The sequence below is a fragment of the Scyliorhinus torazame genome, chromosome 9 (genome assembly GCF_047496885.1).
Source record: "Scyliorhinus torazame isolate Kashiwa2021f chromosome 9, sScyTor2.1, whole genome shotgun sequence".
NCBI classification, from domain to species: Eukaryota; Metazoa; Chordata; class Chondrichthyes; order Carcharhiniformes; family Scyliorhinidae; genus Scyliorhinus; species Scyliorhinus torazame.
In genome coordinates, this window is record NC_092715.1 from 180,090,667 (window position 1) to 180,109,004 (window position 18,338).

At 46.9% G+C, this 18,338-nt stretch overlaps 1 protein-coding gene across 1 annotated transcript in view; it reads left to right on the forward strand.

The window, feature by feature from the left end:
* Positions 1-18,338, forward strand: part of LOC140429611 (fibrillin-2-like) — a 496,823-nt gene that overhangs the window by 267,832 nt on the left and 210,653 nt on the right. Inside the window, exons 9-12 of the mRNA XM_072516854.1 lie at positions 3,663-3,815; positions 12,414-12,632; positions 14,351-14,497; positions 16,473-16,592. Of these exons, the coding sequence (XP_072372955.1) occupies positions 3,663-3,815; positions 12,414-12,632; positions 14,351-14,497; positions 16,473-16,592 (639 nt within the window). The remainder of the gene's footprint in view (positions 1-3,662; positions 3,816-12,413; positions 12,633-14,350; positions 14,498-16,472; positions 16,593-18,338) is intronic.

Genomic DNA, 18,338 nt, shown 5'->3' on the forward strand with positions numbered 1-18,338 from the left:
TTGAAAAATATTTGCTCCTATCGAGTTGGTAGGGATAATTTCAAGGGCTCCTACCATGTGTAAATGAGGCAAAGTTAGCCTAAAAATGTGGTAGGACCAGTTGCAACTTCATTTATGTGGTTGTTCCAGATAGTACGAGCTTAGAGTCTTGAGATGAGCAGCTGAAACATCTGTCTGCTTCAATGTGCTTTGACAAACATTTATAAATGTTTGTTATAGGCAATGAATGGCCTGACCAGTAGGCCTTAAAGGGGCAGCTGGAAGCCACTCAGAAAACAGCCAAAGTATCTTTTTAATGTTGTTATTGTGGGACTAGGAGAAGCACTACCAGCCCAATGTTGTTATTGTGGGACTAGGAGAAGCAATACCAGCCCATGTGAAGCACTCCTCGGAATTACCATCCCTCCCCTACAGACTTTGACCTGCAAGTCGGCACATCAACAGAAGCAACCAATTCGACAACCCTCCACAACTAGCAAGCTGCTGTGGGACACATGTTTGGCAGCTGCAGTTCACTGCTGTTTATAAATGAGTATTGACCCTCGGCGTAACTCATGCCCCATGGTGGGAACAAGAGACCGACAATTAATCTGTGCTCCATTTGCTAATTGCCCATTGTATTGTGCAAGTTTAAATCACTGCTGCTATTATGGACTAGTTCATTTTACTTCAAATCATGGCACATTTCTCATTGATTACTTGAAACTCACACGTAACTAAGTAAGTTTGACTGGTTGCCACAGTAAAAATCTGACTTTTATTGAGCTCATCATAAGACCATAAGACATAGGAGCAGAATTAGGCCACTCGGCCCATCAAGTCTGCTCCGCCATTCAATCATGGCTGATATTTTCTCATCCCCATTCCCCTGCCTTCTCCCCATAACCCCTGATCCCCTTATTAATCAAGATTAATCAAGAACCTATCTATCTCTGTCTTAAAAACACTCAGTGATTTGGCCTCCTCAACCTCCACAATTGATGATAATCCTGGGAATTAAACTTTCAGTTTCTGCACCCATTGTCAATTTTATGTCCACTTGCAGGTCAGGCAGAAAACAGGCTTAATACAAAGTGATGGCCCCTATCTCTGTCTAAACAATGTTTTTAGCCCTAAGTTAGCCCAATTTTACCAAATGAAGATTTGCAATGTAGGAGCATAATAATTTTGTTGCTACATCAAATATTTTTATGCTCTTCAAGTGATATTGCCAGATTGTGTCACTTTATGGAATCCTGCTCAAAAGGCCCTGACTTTGTATTCTTCAACTTGATGCTGCACAGTATTACATAAGAGCATACAAACAGGCCATTTGATGTGACAGGTCATATCTGTCTGTTCCTTTTTACCTTGTGTTTATCTGGTTTCTGCTTAAATGTATTTATACTTGTCACCTCAACTGATCCTTGCGGTAGTATTTGCACATTTTAATCACTGTGGGGAAAGAAATTAGCACTGAATTCCCCAGTGGATATCTGAACCAAAATCCCACCTAACTCAGATGCAGGGAGACCCGAGTTAAAATACGCGCCTCCAAAGTTAAAATTATTTTTATACAATTTTGAGATACTATTCTATTACATTTTTGAATAAAGATTCCATTACAGGGTTTTTTACCCAGCACTGTGGAAAATTGCCCAGGGTATCCTGTCCACAAAAAGCAGGACAAATCTGCCACGATCGCATTGAATGGCAGAGCAGGCTCGACAGGCTGAACGACCTACACAATCCCGGTGTTCCTAAATCCAACCCGTCCAATTACTGCCCCACCATCGATCTACTCTTGATCATCAGCAAAGTGATGGAATGTGCCATCTGCAGTGCTATTAAGCAGCGCTTACTCAGCAATAACCTGCTCACTGACACTTAGTTTGAGTTGCATCAGGGTCACTTCACTCCTAACTTCATCACAACCGTGATCCAAACATGGACAAAAGAGCTGAACTCGAGAAGTGGGTGAGAGTGGCAGTCTTGACTGGATTCAACTAGCTACCAATGTTGGGGTGTGTTTGTTAAATAAATTGTGATAATCCTTGGATTTTATTTTTAACATTGGTACCTAAAGTTTTATATTTCTGGACGCAGAGTTATAAAGTAAAACAGCTTCCCCGTTACACTATTACTTCTGCAAATACATGAGGAGGAATTTGCACTTCCTCTTGAATAAGAAGAGCATGTATGAAATATTTCTGGAGACGGTTGCCATCTTTCTAGCAATGACCACACATGAAACTGGACATTCTTATTTTGTGTGAGAACTAGCAATGAAAAGGTGGGATTGGATGACTCTTGGCTCAGCTCACATTTGTCGAAGTTAATTTGATGTCCTAGTGCATGAGTCGCAAAACGTTGGTGTACAGATGCAACAGGTGATTAAGAAGGCGAATGGAGTTTTGTCCTTCATTGCTAGAGGGATGGAGTTTAAGACTAGGGAGGTTATGCTGCAACTGTATAAGGTTTAGTGAGGCCACACCTGGAGTATTGTGTTCAGCTTTGGTCTCCTTACCTGAGAAAATACGTACTGGCGCTGGAGGGTGTGCAGAGGAGATTCACTAGGTTAATCCCAGAGTTGAGGGGGTTGGATTACGAGGAGAGGTTGCGTAGACTGGGACTGTACTCATTGGAATTTAGAAGGATGCGGGGGAATCTTATAGAAACATATAAAATTATGAATGGAATAGCTAGGATAGATGGGGGGAGGTTGTTTCCACTGGTGGGTGAAAGCAGAACTAGGGGGCATAGCCTCAAAATAAGGGGAAGTAGATTTAGGACTGAGTTTAGGAGGAACTTCCTCACCCAAAGTTTTGTGAATCTATGGAATTTCCTGCCCAGTGAAGCAGTTGAAGTGTTTTCAAGGTAAAGATAGATAGTTTTTTGAAGAATAAAGGAATAAAGGGTTATGTAAAGTGGAGCTGAGTCCACAAAAGATCATCCACAATCTCATTGAATGGTGGAGCAGGCTCGAGGGGCCAGATGGCCTACTCCTGCTCCTAATTCTTATGTTCTTATGATGTGATTCCAACACACAATCAAATTCCGTCTTTCATTCCAAACTACATTTTTTTTAACATGATTAAGTTGAGCATGGCACAACTTTGTGAAATTGTCTTGGTGTGCTCAGTTATGTTTGCTTTGATTAATAAGGCTGAAGACCTCAATTGGTAAGACAACAGACAAGTACAAACGATTGCAAGGTTCAAGTCCTGTTCCGTGCTGAGTTAGTTAATCTGAGCCCAGACACATTAGCCTTGATGTTCCTGGATTGGAGGCATGTGAAGAATCAGAGAAGGTTCCTGCTCCTATCCAATGACCCCTTGTGGGAAGTGTGTGAAGGATTGTTGAGAATAGAATCAGGTTTGGCTGCCTGATCTACATATTTGAAAAGTCTGGCAGCACTCATTATGTCAGATCACACCATTAAGAATGCCTATTAAGATGAGGTAGTGCAGAGTTCCAATCCCATTAAGCCACATCAGCAGGGGTCAGTGTATTCAGCACAGGACGAGAAAAGTGAGAAGAAAATTGGAAAAAAGATTGTTAAAGCCATTGCTTTTTAAAATGCTCTTTTAATTTTTACATACATATTGACAACAATGCACCTTTAACGTGCTGTAGAAACCCTGAACTGAAATCAACCATGAATGTTTTTGTTTCTTTCCCAGATCAGAGAGCTGGTACCTGTTTTTTCAGCCTGGCGAATGGCCGCTGTGCTCAGGAGCTGGCTGGACATTATACCAAGATGCAGTGTTGTTGTGAATCTGGACGCTGTTGGGCCCTTGGCTCTGTTCCAGAGATGTGTCCAATCAGAGGTTCCGGTAAGAAAGAATATAACAATCTCAAAGGCATTACGTGCTGTCAAATAATGACAAGATAATAGGTTATAGATATTCATTAAGGCCGGGACTTGGGATTTAACAAACCACTCTTTTAACAGTCCATTCTTTTTTAAAAAAATAATTTTTATTCAAACGTTCACAAAATATCAACAACAAAATACAGAAAGAAAAGAACAACCCCCCCCGTATACATAAATAATAAATTAACAGCCATCATCAACACAAAAGCAAATATACACGCCCACTCAAGAAAAACGAACCGAGCCCCCCCCCCAATCTTCAAACTTCTGGAAGTCTAGGAACGGTTGCCACCTCCTGAAGACCCCTTGCACGATCCCCTTAAGGCAAATTTCACCCTCTCCAATTTAATAAACCCCGCCATATCGTTGCTCCAGGATTCCACGCTTGGGGGCCTCGCATCTTTCCACTGAAGAAGAATCCTTCGCCGGGCTACCAGGGACGCAAAGGCCAAAATACCGGCCTCTTTCGCCTCCTGCACTCCCGGCTCCTCTGCCATCCCAAATATTGCGAGCCCCTAGCCTGGCTTGACCCTGGAACCTACCACCCTCGACACCGTCCTCGCTACACCCTTCCAAAAGTCCTCCAGCGCTGGGCATGCCCAGAACATGTGGGTGTGGTTTGCTGGGCTCCCTGAGCACCTAACACACCTGTCCTTGCCCCAGTCAGGTGAGCCCTATGCAGCACCTCAAATTGTATGAGGCTGAGCCTCGCGCAAGAGGAGGAAGAGTTCACTCTCCCCAGGGCATCTGCCCACGTCCCCTCGTCAATCTCCTCACCCAACTCCTCCTCCCACTTACCCTTTAGCTCCTTCACCGAGGCCTCCTCCTCCTGCATCACTTGATACGTTGCCGAGATCCTTCCCTCTCCAACCCACACCCCCGACAGCACCCTGTCCTGGACCCTGCATGGCGGCAATAGTGGGAACTCCACCACCTGTCGCTGAACAAACCCCCTTACCTGCATATATCTGAAGGTGTTCCCCGGGGGGAGCCCGAACTTCTCCTCCAGCTCACCCAGGCTCGCGAACTTCCCGTCCACAAACAGGTCCCCCATCCTTCTAATACCTGCCCTGTGCCAGCTCAGGAACCCTCCGTCCATCCTCCCGGGACAAACCGGTGGTTCCCCCGTATCGGGGCCCACACCGAGGCCCCCAATTCCCCCCTGTGACGTCTCCATTGCCCCCAAATTTTGAGGGTAGCCGCCATCACCGGGCTCGTGGTATACCTCTCGTTGGATGAAGCGGCAGCGGCGCCGTCACCAGCGCTTCCAGGCTCGTGCCCACACAGGACGCCATCTCCAGCCTCTTCCATGCCGCCCCCTCCCCCTCCATCACCCACTTACGCACCATCGCCACATTGGCGGCCCAATAATAACCACAGAGGTTAGGCAGCGCCAACCCTCCCCTATTCCTGCACCGTTACAGGAACACCCTTCTCACCCTCAGGGTCTTCTGCGCCCACACAAATCCCATAATGCTCCTATTAACCCATCTGAAGAAGGCCTTAGGGGTCAGGATGGGGAGGCACTGGAACAGGAACAAAAATCTCAGGAGCACCGTCATTTTAACTGATTGCACTCTACCCGCCAGGGAGAGTGGCAGCACGTCCCACCTCTTAAATTTGCTCCACCAGTCTCGTGAAGTTAAACTTATGCAGGGCCCCCCAACTCCTAGCCACCTGGATCCCAGGTACCTGAAACTCCTCTCCGCCCTTTTTAGTGGGAGCTCACCAATCCCCCTCTCCATTTCCCCTGGGTGAACAACAGACAACTCGCTCTTCCCCATATTGAGCTTATACCCGGGGATATCCCCAAACTCCCTGAGAATCCTCATTACCTCCGGCATTCCCTCCACCGGGTCCTCCACATATAACAGCAAATCGTCCGCATAGAGCGACACCCAATGTTCCTCCCCACGCCACACCAGCCCCCTCCAATTCCTCAACCCCCTCAAAGCCATGGCCTGGAGCTCAGTCGCCATCGCAAAGAGCAGGGGGGACAGTGGACACCCCTGCCTCATCCTCCAGTGTAACCGAAAATACTCTGACCTCCTTCTGTTCGTGGCCACCGCCACCGGGGCCTCATACAGCAACTTAACCCACCTGACAAACCCCTCCCCAAACCCGAAACTTTTCAGCACCTCCTACAGGTACCCCCACTCTACCCTATCAAAGGCCTTCTCCGCATCCATCGCCGCCACTATCTCCGCCTCCCCTTCCACCGCCGGCATCATTATAACATTCAAGAGCCTCCGTACATTTGTACTCAGCTGTCTCCCTTTCACAAACCCCGTCTGATCCTCGTGAATGACCTGCAGCACACAGTCCTCTATCCTTGTGGCTAAAATCTTCGCCAACAACTTTGAATCTACATTTAGGAGTGAGATCGGCCTGTACGACCCACATTGTAGGGGATCCTTGTCCCGCTTCATGATCAAGGAGATCAGCGCACGAGACATCGTCGGGGGCAAAGCCCCTCCTTCCCTTGCCTCGGTAAAGGTCCTTACCAACAGAGGGCCCAGCAAGTCCGCATACTTCTTATAAAATTTGAAATGGAACCCATCTGGCCCCGGTGCCTTCCCCACCTGCATGCATCATATCCCTTTGACCAACTCCTCCAACCCAACCAACGCCCCCAGACCCGTCACCTGCCCCACCTCCACCCTCGGGAATCTCAACCGGTCCAGAAAGCGACCCATCCCTCCCTCCTCCAGTGGGGGCTTGGACCGATACAGTTCCTCGTAGAAGTCCCTGAAGACCCCATTGATACCCATCCCACTTTGCACCATGCTCCCTCCCCTATCCTTAACTCCCCCGATCTCCCTAGCTGCCTCTCGCTTCCGAAGCTGGTGCGCCAGCATCTGGCTATCCTTTTCTCCATATTCATATACCGCCCCCTGCGCCTTCCTCCACTGCGCCTCCGCCTTCCTGGTGGTTAACAGATCGAATTCGGCCTGGAGGCTGCGCTGCTCCCTAAGCAATCCATCCTCCGGGACCTCCGCGTACCTCCTGTCCACCCTCACCATCTCCCCCACCAGCCACTCCCTTTCTCTCTTCTCCCTCCTCTCCTTATGGGCCCTAATGGAGATCAGCTCTCCCCTGACCACCGCATTCATCGCCTCCCAGACCACCCCAACTTGGACCTCCCCATTGTCATTAGCCTCCAGGTATCTCACTATGCACCCTCGGACCCGCCCGCTCACCTCCTCGTCCGCCAGCAACCCCACCTCTAAGCGCCACAGCGGGCGCTGGCCCCTCCTCCCCCAGCTCGAGGTCTACCCAATGCGGAGCGTGATCGGAAATGGCTATCGCCGAGTACTCAGTATCTTCCACTCTCGGAATCAGCGCCCTACTCATAACAAAGAAGTCAATCCGGGAATAGGCTTGTGGACATGGGAGAAGAATGAGAATTCCCTGGTCCCTGGTCTCGCAAACCTCCATGGGTCCACCCCTCCCACCTGGTCCGTGAACCCCCTCAGCACCTTGGCTCCCGCCGGCCTCCTACCTGTCCTAGACCTGGAGCGATCTAATGCCTGGTCCAGCACCGTATTGAAATCCACCCCTCCATTATCAGGCCCCCTGTCTCCAGGTCCGGAATCCGGTCCAACATACGGCGCATGAAGCCCGCATTGTCCCAATTCGGGGCATATACATTGACCAACACCACCCGCTCCCCCTGCAGCTTGCCACTTACCATCACATGCCTACCGCCATTGTCTGCCACGATGCTCGACGCCTTGAACGACACTCTCTTCCCCACCAAAATCGCCACCCCCCCCCCCCCCCGATTTTTTGCATCCAACCCCGAATGAAACACCTGGCCTACCCACCCCTTTCTCAACCTTACCTGATCCGCCACCCTCAGGTGCGTCTCCTGAAGCATGGCCACATCTGCCTTCAGCTCCTTCAGGTGCACGAACACCCAAGCCCATTTGACCGGCGCGTTTAGTCCCCTTACGTTCCAGGTTATCAGCGGGCTACCCACCCCCCTCCCCCGCCGACTGACCATATCCCCTCCTAGGCCAGACATGTGCCCGCGCCCCCCCGCACGGCCCGTTCCCCACAGCGACAGATCCCCGCCCCGACCTCCTCTACCAACTCCAGCTACCCCTTGGCCATTCCAGCAGCAACCCAGTCCCCCCCCCCCCTCTAGGTCCCTCCCTAGTTGCATTGCTCCCCCCATTGCACTCCCGTAAGTCAACCGACTCCTGCTGACCCCGGCCACTCCCGCCACTCCCTCGACCCCTCCCAGTGTGGTACTTCCCCTCCCCTCCCATTGCCCACCAGCAGGCTCTCCCCCTCCCCCTTCCACTCCCAGCACGGGAAAAAGCCCGCGCTTCCCAGCTCCGGCCCTGCCTCCTTCAGCCCTTAGCATGGGAAAAAGCCCGCGCTTTTACTCGCCCGGCCCCGCCTCCTCTGGCGCAGAACCCCCCCTCAAAATACAACACAACAATCCCCAACCATCCCTTCACCATGGCCCCCCGCCCCTGACCCTCAGTCCGAGTCCAATTTTTTGGCCTGGACAAAGGCCAACGCCTCCTCCGGGGACTCAAAATAATGATGTTGGTCCTTATAGGTGACCCACAGACGCGTCGGCTGCAGCATACCTAACTTCATCCCCTTCCTGTGCAGCACCGCCTTCGCCCGATTGTACACGGCCCTCTTCTTCGCCACCTCCGCGCTCCAATCCTGGTAGATCCTGAACTCCGCGTTCTCCCACCTGCTGCTCTGCTCCTTCTTGGCCCACCTCAGCACGCACTTCCGATCAGCAAACCGGTGGAACAGCACCAGCACCGCCTGCGGTGGCTCGTTGGGCTTGGGCCTCCTTGCCAGCACTTGGTGGGCCTCCTCAAGCTCCAGGGGCCCCTGGAAGGACCCCGCTCCCATCTGCAAATTCAGCATGGTGACCATGTAGGCCCCCACGTCCGACCCCGCCAATCCCTCCAGGAGGCCCAGGATCCGCAGATTCTTCCGCCTCGACCGGTTCTCCATTTCCTCGAACCTCTTCTGACATTTTTTATGGAGTGCCTCGTGCGCCTCCACCTTCACCGCTAGGGCGAGGATCTCATCTTCGTTCTCAGAGACCTTTTGCCGGACCTCCCGGTTCGCCGCCCCTTGGACCGTCTGGGTCTCCAGCAGCTTATCGATTGACGCCTTCATCGGCTCCAGCAGGCCCACTTTCAGCTCCCTAAAGCAGCGCTGAAGAAAATCCTGCTCCTGCGCCCACTGCATCCACGCTGCCTGGTCTCCACCCGCCGCCATCTTGGTCTTCCTCCCTCGCACCTTCTTTTGCTTCACTGCCACTTTCTTGATCGCCCCACTCCTGGTCCAAGCCATACACTATTGGGGGAATGTTGCTATCTCCTTCCCACACCTGGAAACGTCGAGCAAGCGCCGTTACGGGCTCTAAAAAGAGCCCAAAAAGTCCGTTTCTACCAGGAACTGCCGAACGTGCGACTTAGCTCTGCATAGCCGCAACCGGAAGTCTCACAGCCCATTCTTTGAAGCGACCACTGCTACTTCTTCCTCATCAATGCACAATGATTCAGCCAGCATTTACTCTTCAATGTCACCAGCTACTACTTAAATGGTATGTGTATCTGGGGCTGCCAGGTTGATTTGTAACTGAACGCCATGTTAGCTGATGTTCTTAACAGTTCTCTCTGTCTTCAGGTGCTATCCCTCTCTCCTTTAAATCTGACGTCATCACTCCTCTCCCCAAAACCCAACCCTTGACAGCACCATTCTTGCAAACTACAATCCCATATCCAACCTCCCTTTCCTCTCCAAAGCTCTTGAACATGTTGCTCCCTATCAAAATCTGTGTCCATTTTTCCTGAACTCCATTATTGAACTCCTCCAATCATGTTTCCACCCTTCCCACAATATTAAAACGGCTCTTATCAAAGTCACAAATAGCATTCAATGTGACTGTGACAAAGGTAAACTATCCTTCCTTGTCCTTCTTGATCGGGCAGCAGCTTTTGACATGGTTAACCACATAATCCTCCTCCAATTCCTCTTTACTGTCATCGTGTTGGGTGAGACTGCTCGCAGCTGGTTCCATTCGATCTATCTATTCATTGCTAAAATATCACTTGCAATCACGTCTCTTCCTTCTCCTGTACTATTACTTCCGATGTGCCCCCAGGATCTGTCCTTGGCCCCTCTTACTTCTGATACATGTGCTGTTCCTTAGTGACATCATCTGAAGGCACAGGATTAGTTTTTACATGCATGCTGATGATATCCAGCTCAACATCACCTCTCTTGACTATTGCTAAATTATCAGATTGCTTATCAGACATCCAGTACAGGAAATCTCTTCCAATTTAATACTGAGAAGACTGAAGCCAAAGATTTCAGTCTCCACTCAAACTCCGTTCCCTAGCTACTGACTCATTCTTTTCCCTGGCAACTGTGAAAGACTAAATAGGTGGTTTACAATCTTGGTGTCATATTTTACCCTGAGATGAGCTTCTGATTACATATCTGTGCCATCACAAGATCACGACGTCTACCTTTGTAACATCATCTAACTTTGCTCCTGCCTCAACTCATCTGCTGCTGAAACACTCATTCATGCCTTTGTTCCCCCTTGACTTGACAATTCCAGTGCACTCCTGACTGGTATCTCACATTCTATGCTCTGTAAACTTGAGATCATCCAAACCTCCGTAACGGGGATGTTACGGAACCTATAAGTGCATGAAAGGTGGTGTGAAGTGTGATGTAATTAGATGGGTTGGGAAGTTTTGATTTCCCAATGGTGGGTTGAGAAACGGAGTTAAAACCAATGGTGTGTTCCGGCCTGTTGCAGGTTCCTACTTAATAGATTTGCATGCTATGAGTACTCTTAATTTTGTTTAATGTGTGAAACCTTTTAAAATTACATCCTACCTGAAAGTCAGCAGCACGACAATCTCATGGCACCTAGTTTACAATGGTTTGAAGTTGGCATGCACCCGTAGAAGTTCCCTGTAAGGTTAGGAGTTTTTCCTGTTTAACTCTGTGGCATAAAAGGAAAGCAGGAGACTAGGCTCTTACATGGAGGCTCAGGACCAGTACCCTTAGTCTGTGGTGAGAGGGTTTATGTGTTGAAGTTGAAGCTTTGAGGATTGGAGGTTGGATCCAAGGGAGGAAAAAGGGTGGGTTCAAAGGCATGGAGGAGTGAGGGACAGACCTGGTATTTTGAGTGTGATGGGGGATTGATGATGGGTAGTCAGTCAATGATAAAGGACAATGTCAGTATTGTCCGAATGCGTGTCCATCTTGAGGTGTTGGCTGTCAGAGTCCTTGCAGGGTTTTGAGTTCACCTACAATGTTTCAATTATTCCCCCAATGAGCATGATCCAATATTTATTTTCTGCTGTGGATACTTCAAAATGTTTTGTTGCTGCTGTAAACTTGCTCTCTTTTCACTGCCAATAATCCCACCTCTCCCTTTTGAAGTGCTGCTGTAGGCTTATCAAGATCAGCCACTTTACACATGCTTTTCAGTTTTCTGGATTTGATGATAAGTTTAACAGTGCCAGTTCATAACCACTGCTCCATCACAGCCTCCGTCACAGGGCGGTGATATAGGTAATCCCTCATTCAGAGGGGACAAGGATGTCAATGATGATAATGGCACCCTCATCCTCTTTGCTGACTGTCTCAGCATTTGGCTGGCATTCGGGATGACTGAAGGGGAGCACAGTTGGGCACAGCAGGCATCCAATCCAAACACCTTTGTGTTATCAGTGCCACTGACTGGTCCATGCTACAGAGCTCATGTAGTCCTTGCATGCCAGTGCACTGTTCCTGCTTCCATCTAAATTGCTGCCGCAAATGGCTCTCCATGAGATTGGCCATTCTGTCATTGGAGGAATTTATCTGTTCAGAACCCCAAGCAATGTGGGGCACATGAGCTGAATAGACTACCCACAATTGCCTCTGTCTCACTCACCTGCTCCTGTTCAATACTGACATACACTTCATCTAACCTAATCACGCATCGATGTGGGTGTAGCTGCAGTCACGAAGGATGCACTTGTAAGTTATGACAGAGCTAGTGCAGCTGTTTCTGCCAAGTGCCCCATTGCCCTCCCAGGACTTTGGTGTCCCTCCTACAAGACAGACTATGTGGGAGCTACATGAAGGGGGTCATGAGAACTGAACTAGTCTTTGAGAGAAGAAGCCTCTGGAGTGTTGACGGTTTACAATATAGCTCAGTCTTAGCATTGCTGGTAGGTGAAGTGGAGGTGAGCATCTACAGATTACAATATATTTTCACCCTCTCCATCAGGAAATTCCATTTTGCCTTCCCTGACTTGCTCCTGCAAGGCCACTGTGGTGATGTTCATGGCTTCCTCCTCCATTGTAATGTTGATTGAGGGATAAATACTAGCCAGGGCACCAGGAAAAACTCCCCCTTACTTCACAATGCCATGGAATTTTTTTTTGTCCATCAGAGAGAGCATATAGGGCCCTGGTTAAGCATCTCGCCTGCAATTGAATGTTATGAATTTGCAGTTAAATTATTTTAAAATTCTAACGGTATCTATTTTCTTTGATTCAGATGAATATCGTAGCCTTTGCATTGAGGGAGTTCCTTTTGTACAAGGTATTCCACCCCATGATCCAAATTCTAGACACGGAATTGACATTTCAGGTTTGCCCAAATTTGAAATTATTGGAGGAGGATTTGGAACCCACGATCTTGCAACTGGACCTGTCACAGGCCCAGGTAGAGGAGGAGGCAGTATCTTTAACGGCCAACATAGAATTCCAGGGATTGGTAAGTTTGAATTCTATGTCTTTCCATTTTTAATAAAGGATTTTAAAAGTACTAGCGATAAAGAGAAGAAAACAAAAGAAAAAATCTGTGGTTTAGTGAGAAATATTATGCTTCTGTAATACCAGTTCATCCAGCATTACTGCAACTCATGGCATTAGAATCCAGACTGTGCAGTGTTTCCAATAAAATTATCTAGTGCATTGATGCAAAAAATAGTAGAGGAACATTTCCAAAATTGAATGTGCAGTTGGCTTGTTGTGTGATGCTCTGAATTAATTACCTCAAATGGTTCCCATGACTGTTGCCATGCACTTCACTCTATCTTTACACAGTTAAACATTCACTCTTTAAGCACATGGAAGAACACAATCTAAACATGGACACCGAGATGTTTTTCCACCTAGAGGTTCCAAGAGTATAATGTGCAAAGAATGTAGGGCCACCACTTGCTTTACCAACATTTAAATGGCAAAAATAAGGGGTGGGATTCTCCATTCCGCCAGCCAGCCAATGGGATTTCCCATTGTGGGCAGCCCCACGCCGTCGGGGAAATCCCCGAGCGTGGGTGCCTTGCCGGCGTAACGGAGAATCCCGCCAGCGGACAATCCAGCCCAAAGTGGAATGTTTCAGAGTGAATTAAAATGCATGGAAAAGATGGGGGCCCAGATTTTGTCAGCAGTGGCTCTGCCAACGGGCCGGAAAGCCAGGATCAATCCCCCCTTGGCCATTTTGGGCAACCCCAAATGGAATTTATGTCCATCGGGCAACTAATGAACTGCCATCGGATTGCCCGCCCCTTTAAAGGATGAGAGCCTGCTTCCAGGAGCTGCTGACCATTGGGAGGACTGGCAGCTCCTCAGCCCCAGCAGTACCACAAGGAATGGTGGCTACTGCTGGGACTGCATGTGAGGATTGGGTGCCGCCAGGGCCAATCCGGCAGGGCAAATGGATGGGGCCACAATGGTAGGAAAGGGTAAGATGGGTGCTTTGCCATTGCCACTAGGGCCTCTCCGAGGGCCACTAACTACTAGATCGAGGGAGCCCCATACCAAGTCTGCAGAGAAGCAGCTAGGTTCACCAGGACGTATCCCCAGTGTAGATAAGGTGCCAGCAGAATTGGGAATAGGCCCTTAATTGACCAGCTATGTGGCACAATTAGCCTCTGGCAGGATGCTGTCTTCCACCTTCCCCGCTGCTGACAAAATGCCATTGCAGTGGAAAGGCAGTGAGCCCTACCATCTCTCTAGATTTTCTGGTCCCCCCCCCCCTCCCCCGCCCCGTTTCTCAGCCCTCTCCAGCATTCCCAAAAATCCCAACCATGGTATGACAGGAAATGAGAAAACTTGATGTTTTATGCTGATATTAATTATATGACTATTATGCTTTGGGTTTTTCTTTATGGATTTTAATTAAAAACAGTTTGATAACCACTTGAGTGCAACAAGAATAGTCCAATAGCAATTTACTTGCGAACTTCCATCAAAAAATGTGGAATGAAAAAATTGACTTCAGTTCGGCAACTTTTCCGTGCACAATTGCCATTGTCAAAGACTCTCTAAAAAGATAAAGCTTCTAGGAAACTAGAATGAAATGTTTCCATGTATCACCTTCCCAAAACAATCACTTGAAAACTGTTGTGTAAAACCCTTTCAACACTGAATGCTATATGAAATCAGAGAAATTGTTTTGTTGTTATATTACAATATGATTTGTTCCAGGCACTGTTTCCATCAATGAAACAAATGTAGATGTCTGTAAGCACTTCACCAATCTCTGCCTGAATGGACGCTGCATCCCCACACCCGCAAGTTACCGCTGTGAATGTAATATGGGTTTCAGGCAGGATTTACGCAGAGAATGTGTTGGTAAGAATTAGTCATATGTTTTATCCAATAAAATAAGAACATTCTAAAGTGATGGGCACCTTTACCTGACAGCATCAATATAAAGTTTGATAAAAGGTGAATCATTTAATGTGATCTATGGATGTCCATTGTCTCTCTATTACTGTAGAAGATACTACATGCTTTACTCCATTTCACAACCTTCCATTTGGTATCACATTCAAATCAGTGTGTAATATAATTTGTTACATATCATTGCAGTCAAATTCATGCAACACCACACGTAACACATATGCCGACGCCATGGAGGAATTACCTCCTTCACTGTTTGCACACCAAAGCCGTACAGTGGCTAAACAGCTGGCTTGTAATGCAGAACAAGGCCAGCAGCGCGGGTTCAATTCCCGTACCGGCCTCCCCGAACAGGCGCTGGAATGTGGCGACTCAGGGCTATTCACAGTAACTTCATTGAAGTCTACTTGTGACAATAAGCGATTATTATTATACTCATTGTTGCCAGTGGACTGCTAATCTCTGACGTTTTGAGCAGCCAGTCTGTTTACCAGACCACTGTACATTCCTAGATCATGTGATAAACATCTACAAACATTACAGGACTCTATTCAAAGAAAAGACTTCAACATGGCACTGCATAGTGTTGTACCTGTCCAATTCAGATACTTCAACCCAGCTCCTTAATTACATTTTACCCAGATACCTTTATTTATGAGTAGAACAAAGTACAGATACTGATACAATGCATCACACTTTATTAAATATAGTTAACCTGTAAATTACCCACTATACATACAAGAAACACCCAGGATTCGTAGGTACCTTGAACGACTACCGAAAAAAGGCATGCCCCCCTGTGCATTTGTAAATGGGGGACCATGCCTGCTTAAGACCCCATGCAAAAATTGGTTTTGATCAAATGGAGCAAGAGCTAGGCATGCTCCATTCAGGCTCTTTAAGTTGGCACTGCAGCATCAACAACAGGTAGGAGAGAGCGGGCCCTGGGAGCTGTGGGTGTGTGGGGGGTAGTATTTGCTGGCAATGAATGTTGTAGGGGACTCCCCAAGACCTCCGTGATGTGGGCTGAGGGTGTTAGACTGCCAGCGACGCCCATACCCCAAGAACGCATTTTTTAAAAACGTCAGAAACAGAAATGGCCTTGGTCACCAAAGTTGGCGTGTTTTTGTATCGGCTTCCTTAGGGAGGGAACAGGAATCTGAATGTTGAGTGGCGGAAGGGGTTCAGTTTGTAAATGCTTAGAGGTTTGTGGTGAGCTGTTCAAGCATAAGAGATCTTCTGTTCCAAGGACTCAATTGTTCGGCAAATGTGTTGCCTCTGGACACACTGAGATTCATAAATGACTCACAATTCACATTCCGTACATGCAAATGAGTTCCCTGGACTGCCATCCCTCTGCATCTGATTAGAAATTAGAGATAGTTTTGGTCTGAAGTATGTCCAAGTTTTTTCAGGAATTAAACTCTACTCATTTTGTGGAATCAGTAATCAGAGAAAAACAATTGTCAAATTGCACTTCACTGCTGCCATCCCCATGAGGCTACACTCCACAACTTCTGACATTTCACCTCTGGGATCTCCTTTATGATGATCTTTTTATTGTGAAATATTGCCAGTAAGAATTGTCAGAGCTGTGATTGATCATCATTGAATGAAGCATTTCGAAGTTCATTTAGCGCTAGGGTAGTAGCTTTGGAAGGAAAAATATTTGACTGAGAACAAGAAATTAATTTTCATAATTCATATTACAATGAAAAGTAACTATTGAATGCAATGATATAGGAATGCACAAACAATGTATAAATGAGAACTGATAATTCATTGCTAATAGTAATTTGTTAACTACCAGATAAAATATTTTAAATGTATTGGTCAACTCTTGTAATTGGGAGATGGTGAGGTGTTTAAGGCATGGCGTTTTTGCCTGAGATGTCACTAATACTTGATTTATTGGTCTGCGTAGATGTTGATGAGTGTGCATCAAGCCCCTGTACAAATGGTGACTGCATTAACACTCCGGGCTCCTACCATTGTAAATGCCATACTGGTTTCCAGGGCACCCCCACCAAGCAAGCATGCATTGGTAAGTGATAAAACTGAAAAAGCTGCAATTCCCAATGAAAGCGGATGTTGCTGAAATATGCAAGTGGTATTTATTATCATCTTTCAGGTGTCGTTAGAAATTATGAAAATACATTTGCAATTAATTCAGCATTCTCATTCATTTCTGGGTTAATAAATGTTTTCTAGAATTCTGAATGCATCTCTAACAATCGCAAATTGGGCTGTGTTATGAGCAGCAATCTCAAGACAGCTATTTATTTTACAGCAAATTTGTATATTGGAAAATCATTATGAATTGCTCATCCTGATGGCTCAGTGAGTAAATGAAACAACTCGGTCTCAATTTTTTATGGATTGGACTGAGACAGTTTGATCCCTAATCTCTGTTGTGCTAGATGATCCAAGATGGATTAATAATTAGGTTTTAGAAGTGTCCCTCGTCTGGAGAGTAATCAGCTGAGGCTTCATTCCCTAAATGCACTCCACTGTTTGCTGTGAAGTTGTTTGCATGTGGATGTCAGGGGAGGATAAGATAAAGTTTGCCTGTAATGTCTAACATGATGAAATCACCCATGCTTATGGTCATACTTCCAATGGTAGTTCAGTCAGTTAACTAGTGAGCTCTGCATATCAAAGGTTCTGAGTTTGGCCTCTGAACTATGTTGAACGAGCTGATTTGAGCCAGGACAGTAGTATGGAGTTGCCAATAACCTGGTGGGTTAGGGAGTTAAAAATCATCCAGATGTGGAGAGCACAGTGCAAGTGGCTTTACCACAGCAGGTCTTCTCAAATTTTTCATCACATCTTTTGAAAGTCTTAGCGGTCGTGCTGTTACAAGTTTGAAAACTTCAAAGATGTAAATTCACTCACCCACAAGGCTAATAAGCATTTTAGGGATTCTTGGATGAATTATCTAATTGCTTGCTGTTACCTTCGGAAGCACATAAGATGCTTTCTATGCATTGTAGAGAACACAAAACACAAAAAGATTATAATAATAATAATCTTTATTAGTTTCACAAGTAGGCTTACGTTAACACTGCAATGAAGTTACTGTGAAAGTCGTCACATTCCGGCACCTGTTCGGTTACACTGAGGGAGAATTCAGAATGTCTAATTCACCTAACAAGTACGTCTTTGGGACTTGTGGGAGGAAACCGGAGCACCTGGAGGAAACCCACACAGACAGAGGGAGAACGTGGAATCGAACCTGGGATCCTGGCACTGTGAAGCAACAGTACTCACCTATATAGCCTGTAAAACCTACTAAAGTCATGAAAAAATGGAAGATCGCTAGTGGAACAGGCAGTTTGGAAGGAGATTTCTTACATGCTGGATTTTCCAGTCATTTGATTTTCATAGTCACTTTGTTTTAGAAACATTTCAGAAATCCTGGTGAAACAAAGCTTCAGCAATATGGTGTTCACTGAAATAATGTTGGTAATTACTAGCGCATTAGGATACTTAGCCTATGCTAACAAAGCCAATTCTGTTATGCAAGTATGAGTCCAGCTATAAGTAACATTGGGTCATGCTGACCGTTTGCATGCATCAAGGTTCTGCTGGGTAGAAGATGTTTCATTTGAAATATTTGATTTATTTAGATTGGATTAGAAATACAACTGAACCACAACATTTCCCCACAGTACGAGACCAGGAAAGCAATTTGGAAAGGCTCAGTGTGGTCTCCCACTATATTGATGCTTGTTGTGCCAATGTAAGCAAAGTAAAACATTGGAATGGTGTTATTGGACATGTCTTCAAT